The sequence below is a fragment of the Rhamphochromis sp. 'chilingali' genome (assembly GCF_963969265.1).
Source record: "Rhamphochromis sp. 'chilingali' genome assembly, chromosome: 18".
NCBI classification, from domain to species: domain Eukaryota; kingdom Metazoa; phylum Chordata; class Actinopteri; order Cichliformes; family Cichlidae; genus Rhamphochromis; species Rhamphochromis sp. 'chilingali'.
The window spans coordinates 14,511,394-14,526,886 of NC_137945.1; the positions used below are offsets into that span (position 1 = coordinate 14,511,394).

General features: G+C 39.6%; 1 protein-coding gene across 3 annotated transcripts in view; it reads left to right on the forward strand.

The window, feature by feature from the left end:
• The window catches only part of ptprn2 (protein tyrosine phosphatase receptor type N2), a 163,424-nt gene that overhangs the window by 101,316 nt on the left and 46,615 nt on the right, over nt 1-15,493 (forward strand). For all 3 annotated transcript variants that reach the window (XM_080864736.1, XM_080864737.1, XM_080864738.1), the window contains one exon: nt 5,879-5,943. In XM_080864736.1, coding sequence (XP_080720862.1) covers nt 5,879-5,943 — 65 coding nt within the window. The remainder of the gene's footprint in view (nt 1-5,878; nt 5,944-15,493) is intronic.

A 15,493-nucleotide genomic window follows, 5' to 3' on the forward strand; every position in this document is an offset into this window, starting at 1 on the left:
ATATTGCAATACTAATGAATAGTACTGAAAATCCTACGCTACTCCATTTGGTGACCAGAGTTTGAAGAAAAAGGCAGAAAACAAGGTTTGCAGCCAGTATTTCAGTCTTTTTTCAGTATTTCTAGTCTTTTTAATATTTTCTCTTGAAACTATTGTCCTTGTACATAATTTCTCTCAAAGCCACTTGAAAATGGAACACATTCAAACACATATGAAAACTGCAGAACATGAGATGATTTGGCTAATATGACTTGGAAACCAAAAAGATCAAATGCACAGCAGGGATCAGATCTCAGTATTAGAGATCTGACTAAATAGACTCAGACAATGTCTATTAAAATGGCTGGAGGAGGCTCTCTGAAATGAGACCTGACATCTCTTTTCCACAGTCTGTCAGGACTATTTGGTGGCTAATTTGAAGTCTACAAAATCAGCGTGTGTGTGTGTGTATCTTTGAGAAAAAGAAAAAGAGAGTGAGCTCCAGTGGGAGGTTAATATAAGGGGTGACCAGAAAGAGATCCGGTTGGCTGTTATCGGTGCAGTCGGCGAGAGAACAAGCTACCTCTTGGCTGGATTCTCTCTGCAGCCCAAATCCATCCAGGTGCCAGCTAATTAGCTTGGCAAGTACATTGTATTTATATTTAAAGTGGCTGTTGTTGGACTGTCCTTCCCCTCAGGTTGATTGGAGAGGTTTTAGCTTTGATTCACAAGTATACTGACCTTCAGGCTTCTTTGGTTTCATTGGAAGACGCTTAATGTCAGCTTGTCAGTCAAACCTTGAGCTGCAGACTCTGTGACACGTGTTGATTCCTGGATAATCTTTCGTAGTTTGACTCATGATGTGTTGTGACCCTCAGAGGGGTCCTCATTAGGACCAAAACGCTGCATGACCTTTAAGCAGCTTCACCTCCCTCCGCCACCTACGCCCTCACCCAGCTGGGCCCAATTACCTTGCTCATTACCCCCCTTCTAAACAGCACCGGGACTGAGCAGGTACTGTCGCTATCTATGGAGAGCCAATATGTCTGTGACTAAATACAGGGGTGGCAGCATGAAATGAAAATGAGTTCCATCTTGGAGACATGCCAGCTGAAGACTTTTCTCCTCTCACTAATGGCAGGAGATTTTCTTCCCCTCCTTTTTGTCTTCTTTTATGTGGCACTCTTCTTCAGAGACTTTGAATGTATATTTGACCTTTCCGGCTCTCTCTCAGCCTTCTTTATGCTCCTTTTTAGCCATCTTTCAGAAAACCCCGGCTGACAACTAAAATATAAGATGCCCCCTTCGCTGCCATGTTGATGAGATGATAGGATGATCAATGTTTGCAGGATCCTTAATAACCAGACGGTGAAAAGGCGACAGAGGAAGAGCCAGGGAGATGGATGATTATCCTAAAAGTAGCATCCTTAATTAGATAGAATTCTGCATACATTGTGGACTGAGTGGAATCACTGGGATAGATTAAAATACTAATTAAACAGGCCCTTGCCAAATTTGGAGTGTGAGGTGGGGTTCAGCTCTTCAGGGTCATTTGCATAGCCTTCATCTGGGGAAATGGGATTTAAAGGACCTGCTCTCTTTCTCCCTTTAACTGCACTCTTTTTCCTTTCCCCCTCCCATTACCAATCACATTCACATGCTAACCAACTCAATTAATATTATGCTCTATTTTCCCTTTCACTCTATAATTTGGCATAATCTATTAAGGTCCCCTTTGATTTTGTTTTCCAATATAAATGTTTCTATCAAAGTGAGGAAGGGGTGTTAAGCACAGGGAGGCGGAAAAAGTCGGCAGAACGTGTGATCTTGGATGATGGATATTTAAGATTGCCTCACTTTAGTTTGATTTGCATGAGAATATCCTTGGCGAACAAAGCTTTGGAAATAGCATGCCATATTTGATTAGATCAGTAGATCTGAGGATCAAACTCGGGTGGTGTATTAATTACTGGAAGAACAAAGGCAGGAGCTCAAGTTATTGTGTGCTGCGAATCCACAAGCACTTCATGTGCTGTCTGATAATCTTCAGTAGGTCTGGCATGATATGTTTGAGGATAGCGGTACAATCGTTTTAGCCTTGCTAGCTGTTCATCACTTTTCCCCATTATAAAACTGATAGCCTTGATATTTTTACTTTTATATTTGGGGTTTCTCAAAAATTACAGAGTTGACTTCAGCTCTAGTGTGACTATGGATGCATTGAAAACTTAATAAAAACGTAACATACATAAAAACGTCTGGCGTCATTGTAACACACCCAAAGAAAGATTCTAGGTCTGACCAACCGTCTCAGTCGTGGGCAAAAAGATGACAGTCAATAAAATTCTAAAAGATAATTTATTGACAAAAAAATATCAAGAGATAAAAGATAAAACAGTCCAGTGTCCCATTTATGAATCATATAAAAACACACAGTCCCAAGGCCAGAGCCCGCTGTGCCACACGGCCAGTTGCACTCCACGTGTTGCCTTTAACAGGGTTAGAAGTTGTCCTTGGAGACCCACCACCCTGCAAGCATATAGCCAGTGGTCACTCCAGCCTCTGCAACTCTGCTGCCTTTAGGCTGTGGCATATAATAGGCCCTGGCCTGCACAGAGAGACAAAACGACACAGCAGTGTTTGTAGTGTGGGCTATAAGTAGACCAGTGTATCAGTGCAATCAAGTACACCTGCCTCTAATTAGTCCAACCCCATTCCAGCCATTGGCTCACCAAAAATGTGACACACACACACAAAACCACTCCCAACCCAGTGCAACTTCACACAATAATATGGAGCTGAATTAACACAGGCACATTAGTCTACCATGTTACATCATCATCACTGAGTTTTCCCAGTGGTGTAAAAATGGTGCGACAGGTGCGTCAATTAGCAAATGTTAGCATCACTGACTGTAAATAACAGACTGCCTCAGTGACATCACCTGTCAGTTTGTGTTTTCCTGTCTTGAGTATTTTGACCCTGACGACACATTCGCTCTCACACAGTGTAGCCCTCAAACATGCACACGCAACATTTTTCTTGTAAACATGCAAGAAAACCTGAAACCAGCAATTAAGACCAAAATATTTATACAGATCACATGTCAAGTAAAAAGTTTCTCACAGATTTCTATGCAAACAAATTTTCTGATCTAAAGAGTCGCCCCCTGGTGGCCATTAAAAACAATGCAGATTTGCACAACCAGAAGTGCCGCCTTTTATATGCAATCTATGGTTAACATACACACCAAAATAGGATATTGAACATTATGCATGCCACAGCTTCATTTTATGCAGTGCATGCAATATGCATAAGCCTTTCAGCTACATTATGCTGCCATATCCTCCCAAAAATCATAGACTCACAGCAGATAACAGCTCTACAGACCAAGTAATCAAATGAGGCATTGCATGGTGAGTGCTATCATTATAAACAGGATGTCTGTTCACATTTTGTATTAATCTTAAATATCATTGCACATCACTGTTAGCATGCTGGAACTATTAGTATTAGCTTATACAATTACTGTGTCCAAGTCCAGTCTCATGCTCCCTCAACTCGGATTTCCTACTCCGTGAGACACAGCAGACCCACCAACTCCAAGTTAGCAATCCAAGATGGCAGCAGTGATTGAATCAGTAGTAAAACTGTAAAACCTTTAAGCTATATTTAGAGCAATGACCAGGCCCTAACTCTGTGTTTTGTCCTTTCTTCTTATGGTCTACTTTTTCTTTTCCCTTCACCCCCAAGCAGATGGCCGTCCCTCCTTGACCCTAGTTCTGCCAGAGGTTTCTTCCTGTTAAAAGGGAGTTTTTCCTTCCCACTGTCGCAAAGTGCTCAATTGTAAGAGGGTCACTTGATTGCTGGTTTTTTTTTTCCTCAGGGTGTTTTTACCTTGCTGTAAAAGGTGTCTTGCGGCGACTTGTTGTGACTTGACACTATATAAATAAATGTAAATTTACTGTATAACAATACAGCCAATACTCCAGTACATTTAGCACTAGAAACTAGGTGTTGTGCATCCTGCATGCTGTATTCAATGTTAAACCACATCAAGTATTTCATCAATGCAATAGTTTGCAATGCACTTTATGGTGCTCTGTGCTACATGTGAAATCCAAAGACCGTGGAAAGTATCCCAAAGTTCAGGTGTGGAAATGTACCTTTTACCTAGAGCTGGGCGATAGAACGATAACGATATGTATCGCGATATAACTTTGACTCGATAGAGAAATTAAGCTATCGCGATAGACCTCGCCGCTCTTGTCCTCAAGAAAAAAAAAAAAAAAAAAAAAAAAAGGTCAGCCAATCCAAATTAAGTAGCGCAGAGCCGAACCAATCACAGCCGCAGCATCACGTCGCGTGACTTGTTACGTACAGCACAAGTGCCAAGCCGCACGTGTGTTTGTTTGGGAAGCAGCCAGCGGGTAATGGAGCCAGCGCCTAATGGAGGAAATGAGTGTGCCGACTAGAAAAATCAACCGAGCGTGACCGAAGAGAAAACAGATGATGGTTCCAATGCCGGAGAGATTGTCGAACGGAAGAGCCATAGAAGTTCCGTAGTGTGAAGGTATTTCGGCTATTTCAAGTCTGACAAAAAACAGAGTAGCGTGCACTGTAAATTGTGCCGAAAGCAAGTCTGGAAATACAATAAACTGGTGCATGCGTCACACTGTGCGCCACGTTATTGTTTCGGTGAAATGAATTTCTACAATACTGTTACTGTTAATTCTACTCTCTGCAGTGTTTAAATGCTTACATATACACACAGTTACTGTCCCTCCACACATACGACTCGGTTCTGCTTCTATGCCCCAGCTTTGTTTACTTTTTCCCACCGAGGCTTCTAGACTTCTGATTGGCCAACATTTTGGCACGGTTAGGAATCTAGCGCCACCTGCTGCTTTGGCATGTTCATAGCAGCGTTTTCCTTCATTTCTGCCTTTATGTGTGGACGGGATTATTTTTTAAAACGAAAACGGAAAATCTCCGTTTTCAAAGATACCCGTGTACGTGTGGACGTAGCCTGAGTCTCTGACTGGAAGCGCTAATTCATCATTCGGTTTTTGTCAGACTAAAGTAACTGTTAAAACTGTTTGAAAAGCTAAGCTATACAACAAGGAGAGATTGAGAATTTCCTTTTAGTTCTCAGTTTATTTGATATTGACAAAAGTTAGTCAGTTTTGTCTGTTCTTCTGTAAAACAAACTAAGATTTATTTTTAGAATTAATATTTTGTTTCTAAGTGGAATTGACAATTTAGTCTGTTTTGTTTGTTCTATTTTGAAACTTAAACGCTTTAGCGGCTGCCTTTTGTGTAGTTTGCAATATTTGCCTTTATTTATCTGAAAAAGTCTCATGTTCCTTAAGTACATCTACCCTGTTGAACTTATTATGGGAAATAAATATTTAAATAAAAACAAGCTGCTGATTATTTCACATTTTACTTGTGAGCAACGGCACATTTAAATCTTACAAATATAGTTATTTGGCTTATATCGTGATAGATATCGTTATCGCCTGAAATGAAAAAAACATATCGTGATATGAAAAAATCTCATATCGCCCAGCTCTACTTTTACCTAACCCTAACCTGTTGTTACCTGTTAAAGGCCTACTAATAATTCATTCCTGCCAAAGTACCACAATAGACTGCTGGCTACTGCTGTCTTACCCCAGAGATTGTTTTCCCTTCGCTCTCGATGAAGATTGTCTGGCTCTATGTGTGGGCTGTACATTTTCTATGACCAGTTTGACATCTGACTCAGCCTGATACATCCATTGCATCATTCTCACTTTCACTGTCCACTTGTTCTGCTGCAGGAACTGAAAAATCTGCTACTTTGTCATCCACTGCTCATATTCAACACCTCCTCTGCTTTTGTCTCCCCATGCAGTCCAACAGAAGCAGCAGCTGGAGAAGGAGACGGGCCTGAAGATAGTGGAGGCTGGAGTTAGTGATGTAAGTAAAACTCACTAAAAATATCTGCTATCCAGCTATGTGTGTTTAAAAAGAGAGTGAGAGAGTGGGTGTGCTTAAGTGATTGTGTGCCTTCTCTGTGCTGGGGCTCATCAAACAGGAATAACTCTGATTTCAACTTGTCTTGGCATCCGTATCACACCTGCAGCTTCAGTCGTGCAGCCAAACACTAATCTTTTGCAGCAACGAATTCCAAACACATCTTTTTGAGCCCGCTCCAGTGATTATTGCCCCCTTACTCATTTCCTTTAGGTCTCTAAGAGCTGTTGTCACCATGGAAAAAAAAAACCCAAGACAAAAGCCCCAGTGCATTTTATGAAACTTAAAGTGAGTGTTGATCACGTCTCTGAGCAACAATAACCAGATTATCTTGAGTGCTGTCACTTTGTAGGGAGCACTGAAGCTCCTGTGACATATTCATTGGAAGAAATTAAGAGGAGAGCAGGAGGACTCTCTGGATGATCCAGATGAAAGGAGAGCAAATGTGTATTTACTCAACAGTGATAAATATTCATATGTATCAAAGGTAAGGATCTAATCAAGCACCTATTGATGTGTCATAGCCCTCCATGTTTGCCTGGTAAATGAGTTTCTCTATGAAAATGAGACCGACAGCCTCAGACCCCTGAGCTGCCCTGATCATAAGGCATGCTGGGAGTTAACTGGATGTGGTCTGTGCATAGCAGGACAGTTGCCAATGGCAACAACACACTGTATAGACAAGATCATTTTCCTGCGTTAGTCTCTCTCTGCGCTGTCTCTCTTTTGGTGTCACTGCCTTTCTTCGCCCATCTGCCTCCCACTTATATCTTTTTTAGGACCACAATTTCTCTCATCTCATTCCACATTGTGTCTTCATCATGTTCAACTCAATTATGTCTGATTCATTTTTTATTATTTTTTTTGCTATTTTTTTTTCTTCTCCGTAACTTTTGTCCTATTCATTGTCCGCCTCTCCTCGCCTCCTTTTTATTCTTATTCTCACTTAGACTGATTCCTGCACTCGGCTAGCACTGGTACAGGGCTGTGTTTGTCATATTGGGCCTATTTGTAGATAATTAGCTGCAATAATAGCCTCTCCGCAGGAGCCAGGGTGAGGGAGGGAAGGATGGAAAGAGGGAGGGAGGAAAGGAAGGATCTGTCTTCCACCTCATGGGGAGAAAATCAGCGCAAGACTGTTTGAAATTCAGGTAAAGGAAGCACAGCATTTACTACAAATCGTGATTTGGCAAAGTATAAATCCTGAAAACTCACTCAGAGGGTGTTTTTTGGGGGGGGGGTTTTATCAGTGATGCTCTAATGTGGATGTGTTGATCTCACCAGTTTGCATCCTGGAAGTGGAGAGTTGAGGGTAAGTTGGGGAAAATAGTAGCTTTTGACAGGAGAGCCTGTGGAGTGGGCCCTTCAAATACATTAGTTGAAAAGGTGTTAAACCGAAAGCCCGCTTTCAGTAAATTTGCACTAAATTGACCACAGTTATGAGTGAATGTGTGCTAGAGGTTGCAAAGAGGGTCGTCTTTAGTCTGCTTATTAGTGACAGAAATAGAAACAGGCTGGGTAAAATTGCTCCGTGAAACCATAAGAGGTATAGAGCTGAAAATTAAGCGGTACCACTCGTCTCCACGATATTCTTTCCTTCAGCTTGTATAAACCCATCACAGCGGTTGGTATCATTAAGTCTTATCACTGACAACTCCCACCCGCCTCCGTTTTTATTTAAGAGGTGACAAATGACAAAACAGCTTAGGAAGATGTCCAGATAGCGCGAACGTCAATAGCAGTAGATGCGGACGAGGATAAGCAAATGTCAAAGTGGAGGAAGGAGACATCAATCAATAGGCCGAGCAATATCTACTGCATTATAGATCGCATAGAAGTTGGCTTACCAAGGAAGGCGGGGGGGGGGGCAGGGCAGGAAATGATTACCTTGGTTTTCTTACACAGTGTATGCAAGTGTATTCTTTTCTGAGTATCTTTCTTATTAACAGCTGTTTCCCGAGTGGGAGATGCACGCTCGTGAAAACCCAACAGGCAAATAGAGGTTTCCTCACAGCAATTTATGAGCCTGTAAATGTGTGAAAAACTGAAAGGAAGAAAAGAAGCAAAGTGGAAAAAAATTCACGGTTGACGTGGTCGAGCTCGTACCGACTCCGCCGTCTATATTCATGCCACGCTGAAACCATACAGAGCGAACACATCCACGTTATTTTCAGACTCTTACTACTCTAAGTGTAGAAAATAAACCCCGACAGATCGTACCACTTACTGGCTCCGCTAACATCATCGTTCCTAGAAGGCACACAGAGCTGTGTGACCATCCATCCCCCCATCACCACCCGCCTCCTCGTATCTTCTTCCTCTGCGCAGGAGGTGAGTCACACCCAAAGCTGGCAGCGACCAGACACCATGAAAAGGGGTTGCTTTTGCTGACAGCCGTAGACACAGCATGACTGGTACCAGTAGGGAGAGGCAGGGGAATAAAAGGGAGGCTGAGAATGTTTTTTAGAAGCGATTGCTTGCCAGATGTAAGGTCAAAATACAAATCTAAGGCTTGAAAGTAGTAACTTCCAGTCTTTTGAAAAATTGAGCGAACGATGACTAAATCTTACTGCTTGTCAGGCATTAGTTAATTTTTTAAGGGTTCCCTGTAAGAAGTATTTCTCAGTCAATTAGGATCTGATCAAAAACGTAAATCGCAATTAAAGAGTTCGCATCATATGATACGAGTATGCAGAAGCTTTCATCAAGAAAAAAATAATATTTTTTTAAAAATTGCGAGGAAATAACAGTTCTGACAGCTGACATAATTAACACCCATCCAAAGAGGAGCTGAGAAAAAATGCAGCACAGGGCTCCATATCAACATTTTCTTAAATAAAGTTAAATATCCCCAGTATACCTGCTTAATTAGAAATTTCTCAAAACAATCATTCACAATTAATGCCTAATGACATGTGAAACGTTCTAATCATGTTTTCCCAGTTTTCTGTTCTACTTGTGCCAGTGTTTATAAGAAAACGCACCAAGGACGTAGCTCCACATTCATCCTGCCTGCATTAGATGATCCCCATGTGATTAAGTTGGTAGTTAAATTGAGATTCATTGACATTTTGACAGCGGTCTCATGTTCCAAATAACTCTGGCAAACTGCTTATGTGAAGAGGTGCTCATTAAGCAGAGAATTCCCTGAGCTACGTGTCAACTGATTATTCAACCACTAAATGTAAATCACATATGGCAGACAGGGAGTCTCTGCGCCGAGGATGTGTGTGTTGTTTATGTGTTTTTTACAGTAAAGGGGTGTATTAATGAAGTGGCCTTACACAACCTCTCACCACTGTTTAGGGCTCAATTCTGCACTTTTTTTCTGCATACTCTTCAGATGTCTGACTCTTTATTTGCACCTGTGTTTTTACATGTTTTTCCATTTTGTTTTTATTTAATAAGTAGATATTAAGAGGTTATATCCTCTCGTGTCAGTCTAGACGCCCAGCGGGAGAATGCCATCATCGTATGATGTCTGAGAGACCACGATATATTTCTAATGAAATGAATAAGTGCTAAGGCACAGAGGCAAAACTCATTTCAGAGAAAGGTCATGTGTAATGATGACCCCTCACAATGGATTTGAAGGCTTTCCTTCCAATATCCTGAACCATAATTAATGCTACATGAGAATTTTCTGACAGACTTCCTGTAAAAAAAAAAAAAAGAAAAAGAAAAGAAAAAGGAAAAATACTATATGATACTTTGGATAGTCACCATTAACAGCTGAATGTGTAATTTCGAGTTCAAGTTTGGCCAGTCAGCAGCATCGATGTAACTTCTTTGATCAGTTTGAATGGGTTTGATAGTTTTATTATTAAATTAATTTATAATTTTCCTTAACAAATAGATTATTGTGCCACGGCTGAATATTTTAAATTATTCATGTTTGTGTTGTTGTTTCAGTTTCAGTCTTTTTCTTTTAAATTTTCGACATCTCTTTGAATGTGTGGTTGAATAGTACCATTAGTCAGATATGGACCTAGTCGTGCAACCCTATTAAACAGTCTTACAAGTTAATCATACAAGTTAAGCAATAGACTGGAACTTTAAATTATTGTTATAGTGTTCAAACATTTAGTGTTAAAAGACAACAATCCATTTGGAGTTGAGGAAATGGAAAATAAAAGAACTGCAACTGATCACGCAACATAATTTGTGCTGAAATTCAGCTTAACAATGGCAAAATAGCTTACAGTGGCATTTTTTTATTGGCTACTTAGCTTATCTTTATCATAATTCAGACATAGTGGCATGTTTGCAGCTTTCTCTGTGTAACCACCAGAAAATCGCACCACAAACCTGCAAAACCTTTCACAACCTTGTCAGTCTTGAAGGTCATTTGTTCTTATCAATACATTTTATGACACTAAACTAACTTTTGCAACTTTTGCACTGGCTTGCCAACCCCAAAATGTAAGGTTTGTGCCACAGCTGACCTAAATTAACTGTAGTGGTTCTAACAAAAATATTTTATTTAACAAAAATTATTATTTTTTGTTTCTGTCATAACCACTAGTATATGCAAGCTCTTTAAAAGCTTTAAATATCTTAAATAATTAAAGTTTTACTTCCAAAAATATGATTATTGTTATTTTGCATGATTTATTTTCCAAATTGCTATTTCACAAAAAAGCTACAATAATAATAATAATAATAATAAAATTATAATTTTTAATTAAGATTAAATGACAGTTATTTGCTTGCATACCTAAACAGAAAAATTAGTTTTAGTGAATGTTATGCTTGATTAATTTCTTGCTTATCAGAGAAGCCTAGTGTTATACCCAAATTTGGGTATAAACAAAAGTTTTTTATTTACCTAAAAATAACAATATTGTTTGTCTTTTTTTTTTGTTTAAAAAAAAAAAGGTTTTTGACAGATTTCCAAGTCTTTCCTACGATTTATCTGGGTCTAAGACTAGACCTACCACTATCTAGTCACAAGTCTATAAATAAATATTATTTTATTAGCTTACATATACTCTGAACACTCATACTAGCCTAATAATCTGAACTTTAGTAAAGGCAGCAAGACAACAGAACAGGAAATTTAACATTAGTGCGTAAAAAATTACCAGCTCTTGGCTAGCTTGCTAGCATTAGCATCATGTGCTGACAATGTATACTTAACCACTTAGTTAATAGTTCGGTGATGGTCCCTGCGTTATACAGAAAAATATACAGAGTAAATACTTAAACTTTTTAGGTTATCAAAAGGTAACATGGTAATGCATAAGACATTTTTTTATTTAAAATTGATTGCAAGTACAGAAGTAGCCTGGATAACATGATCATGTTAGCATGTTCAGGTCAGCAGTTAGCATCTACACACTTACAGGGTAACTTAAGTCTTGTGTTAATCTTCATGTCTTATAAATGACGTTTGATTTAATGCATCACTGTTACATCCAGATACAAGACAGCTGAAACTTGAGCAGCAAACACTACATCTTAATGCACTCAACTGGCTCCAATAACTTCTTAGCTCAGAGATAATCACTGTAAATTTGCATTTTGTTTTGGCGGAACTCTCTTTCCACATGAATATTTATTCCCATGTTTTTTGATATGAAGGAAAATCAGTGCATTTTGCTTTCCTTTAATCTAACAAAGCTTGAATATTGTAGCACATTCCACTTAACAACAAATACCATGTGCAACCAGCAGTGACTGCAATTTCTCAGAGGGAATGGGACAAATAATTTCAGCTGAGACTTCAAAGGAAAACTACACTGACCATTTCCTACCAGAGAGAAGAGATACCCTGGCTGAAATAAATAAATAACTGTGACAAGAGCTCTACAAATTGATCTTGTAACGGCATGGGAATATGCTTTACTTCAAAACATATTTTCCCACGTTGGTTTTTCGAGCTGTAAAAATCACAAGATGGGGAAAATACATTTTTATGTTAATTTTGGGATCTTTTATTCTTATTTAAGCATGACTGTAGCTCCTCCAGGGAAATGAGAGTGGCTAAGTTGCACTTTGGAGTACATGCTGTGCCTATGCACGTCTTGTATAGTGTGCATATTGTGTGGCCTGTAAGTATGTCTTTCCATCAGCCAATCAATTCCACATTGGCCTTCAATTGCCTTTTTCTACATTGACAACCTATCCTATCTTCTTTAGAGACTGTAATAAACCCAAACAATCAAAAATTGCTGCCTATAAAAATTTCAACAGTGCAGGAAGGCCAATCTGGCTGTTTTAAAAGTGGCTAAAATGCCATTACTGTGGCAGATCTGGATGTGAAATGTCATATCGGAGCAGCCCCACTGAGCCTGCAGCCCCGTGTAGCACTGCCTCTTTGGAGACTCCAGCTGCCTCCCACTGATGAAAGCCCGTCCAGCAGCCCCGTTTCCCGGCAACCTTTTACCATCACCTGACCTTTGGACTGCAGAAATGCCTTTGATACCAAGCCATGCAGTTTGGTATTTGCCTCTCTCTATATCATGACGTGTGCTCTCCCTCGGGTAAGGGTAGACTTGTCTGTTTTTAATGAGTATCAGAATGTAAAGTATTTACTCTCCTACCTTTCACTTCTTTTATGTTCTGCTGCCTTTGTTAAAGAGAGGCACGGTTACTGTGTGTAGTTGACAGTGGTATTTTTACTCTGCTTGTTGAAGGGCAATTCTTTCACCTTAGGTAAGGTATTAAATAAGAGATTTTTTTTCTGGTGTACTCATCTCTTCTTGGAAGAGAAATAACAAGGTCGGGGTGGCCTTGGAGGTATTATGAGGGTTTAGATAAAATTAAAGGGAAAAAATGCACTCATGAAAAACCTTACACTGTTAGGAATTGTTCACTCAGTAACACTGCTGCTTCACAACCATTAGCCCTGGCACTGTTTCAGTTCCAGTTTCTTTCATGGAGTGCTACTAATTAATTTTACAGCACTTGTACTTTGAGTGTGAGTGATTCACCTTATTTCACAAATTTTACTGATTTTCTTACGTTTTCACAGATCATACTGCCATCGTTTTCACCACCGTGCAGTGACGTCTGCTACTTTTGCCAGCCCTGAATAAACACAAAAACCTGTTTACATATATGAGGATACACTGAACATAAAAAAACGTATAATCATACTCGTAAAACCCATGCAGTTGAGAGAAAAAGAAAGTACGCCCTCTTTCATTTCTAAGGTTTTATGTGTCGTGTCCTTACCATGTAATAAAACAAGTAAAAAACTACCTAGATGATGAACAATGACACATTATATATTATGGCATGCCATTATTTATTTAACAATAATCAAGTCAAATGCAGAAGCAGTGTGTGAAAAATAATTTAAAGTACTGCATTCACAGGAATTACTGGTGCTGCTAATTAAATTCGCTTGATTAATTTATCATCAGCAAGTGTGAGCATCCCTATAAAATCTGAAATTTGTGTTAGTTTGCTGCTAGATCAGAACAAAATGAAGATGTTCAGCCATAATGCACAGTCCCATGTTTAGTGTTTATATCACCACAAACACCTTTACAAACTGTAAAGCACGGTGGTAGAGGGGTTATGATTTTGACTTGTTTGCTGCTACAGGACCTTGACACCTTGGAGTCATTGAGTCCAACATAAACTCCTCTGAGTCAAATGTGTGGAAATCTATCCAACAGCTAATGCTTGGTCCAAACAGCAGCAAATCTAGAATAGAACGACTGAAAAATAAAGAATCAAGCTGTTGCAATGACTTCAGTGTGTTGAAGTCCAGACCTCAACCTAATAAAAATGATGTGATGAGACCACAAGGATGCTTTGAATAAACAAATGAACAGAAGCAAGAGGCCAAATGATGTAAGAGACTAATATAGTCATCCAGAAGGTAAAAGCTATCAAATAATGGGGTGTACAGTGGAACACCGACTTACGAATACCCCGTTTCATGAAAAATTCAAGTTACGAAGGCGCTGAACGGCAATATTTCTGTCCGTGTTACAGCAAAATGCCCAAGTAATGAAATCTGCCGGCTCTGTTTGGCTGAGCCTACAATGCCCACAATGCCTTCTGAATCATGTGACAACCCCTTGGCTTCCGTACTTGCGCTTCGCTGTTTCACTTGAACGATGTATTGTTGTTCTAGTTAGCAATTGGCCTATAGCCTATCATTCAGCCTTGCCTCATTCAAAACGTGCAATAGGTGCTTCGACTTATGAAAATTTTCGACTTACGAAAGACCCTCGCGAACGAATTAATTTCATAAGTCGGGGGTTCCACTATACTTAGTTTTTCACACACTGGTACTGTATTTTTGACTTATTTTTTCCTAAATATATTTAATCAAAATTTATTATGGTATGTTTTATTCTTCATCTGAGTTCATTTTTACTTATTTTACAACCTGATTTCTTTTATTATGCCCTAATGCAAATCTATCTGAATCTGATCACTGGAGTGCATTCGGTTACCTCAAAGGTATACATGCTCCTAAAGCGTACCTTTAGGAGCATGGACAGTACCTACTCCTGGACAGTTTCCTACAGACTAGAAGCACAGGAGGAATAGGGCACGTTATTAATAATAAAATATAACCACCACAGAGTTGTGTTTCTTCTCCTTTAAATAAGAACCAGAATTAATAATCTCCACCAAAAGACTAAAACTGTTGTTGGTATCTTTTGACTGTTTCCACCTAAAAAGTTGAAAATTATATCGAGACCTCAGCTGATAGATGCCCCTACAACTCTTACATTGGTATCCACGCAGATGCAGATTTTAAGAAGCAATAATCACTGTACGCCCTGCCGCTTCACTACAGTTTATTCCCAATATGGTGGTGATTACGCTCAACTACCCTCCTAGATCTTACTAAAGGAGAGGCCTGGTGCTTGTGAATTAATTTCTAAAGGCTGCTTCTGTGAGTACTTTTATTCCTCTTGCAGCCAACTTTGGTTTTAAAAATGTGACTGGAAGACTTTTTAATATGTCAGATGGGGTTGTTTTAAAGATGCTAATGTTAGCGTGCTACCTGCATGCCCAAGGCAAAGCCATACCATCTTCACTATATTTCCATCTTGAAGATGTTTTATATGTTTCGTTCTCTATGTTATGAAGCTCAAACCAAGTTAGTTGTACTACACAGCATAATTAGAAGCTTAACAATGTTTCACAAACAACACACAGGTGACATTAAAAAGGACTCCTGCAGCATACCTGAGAACCAAAATAATATTCTGCACGTTTTAAATCACAAGGAAAATAATCTGCATCTTTCACTATGAGAACATTCTTCCCTTTAATTTTTTAAAAATTCCACAGTTATTTGAACCAACGCTTTGACCGTTTATGGAAATTAGTTGACTGCTGTCTGGGAGCGGCAACTGTTGGGTTGAGGGCTGGGTGTCTGGGAGAGGCTGAGGAGACATGGGGGGTTAGGCCTGCAGTGTCCACAGCTGGATAGCATGGCAGAGGTTTTAAATGTCAACATTGAAAGGAGGATGTGGCTGCCATTTGGCCTGACAAGCCGCATGCCAAGGGACTGGCA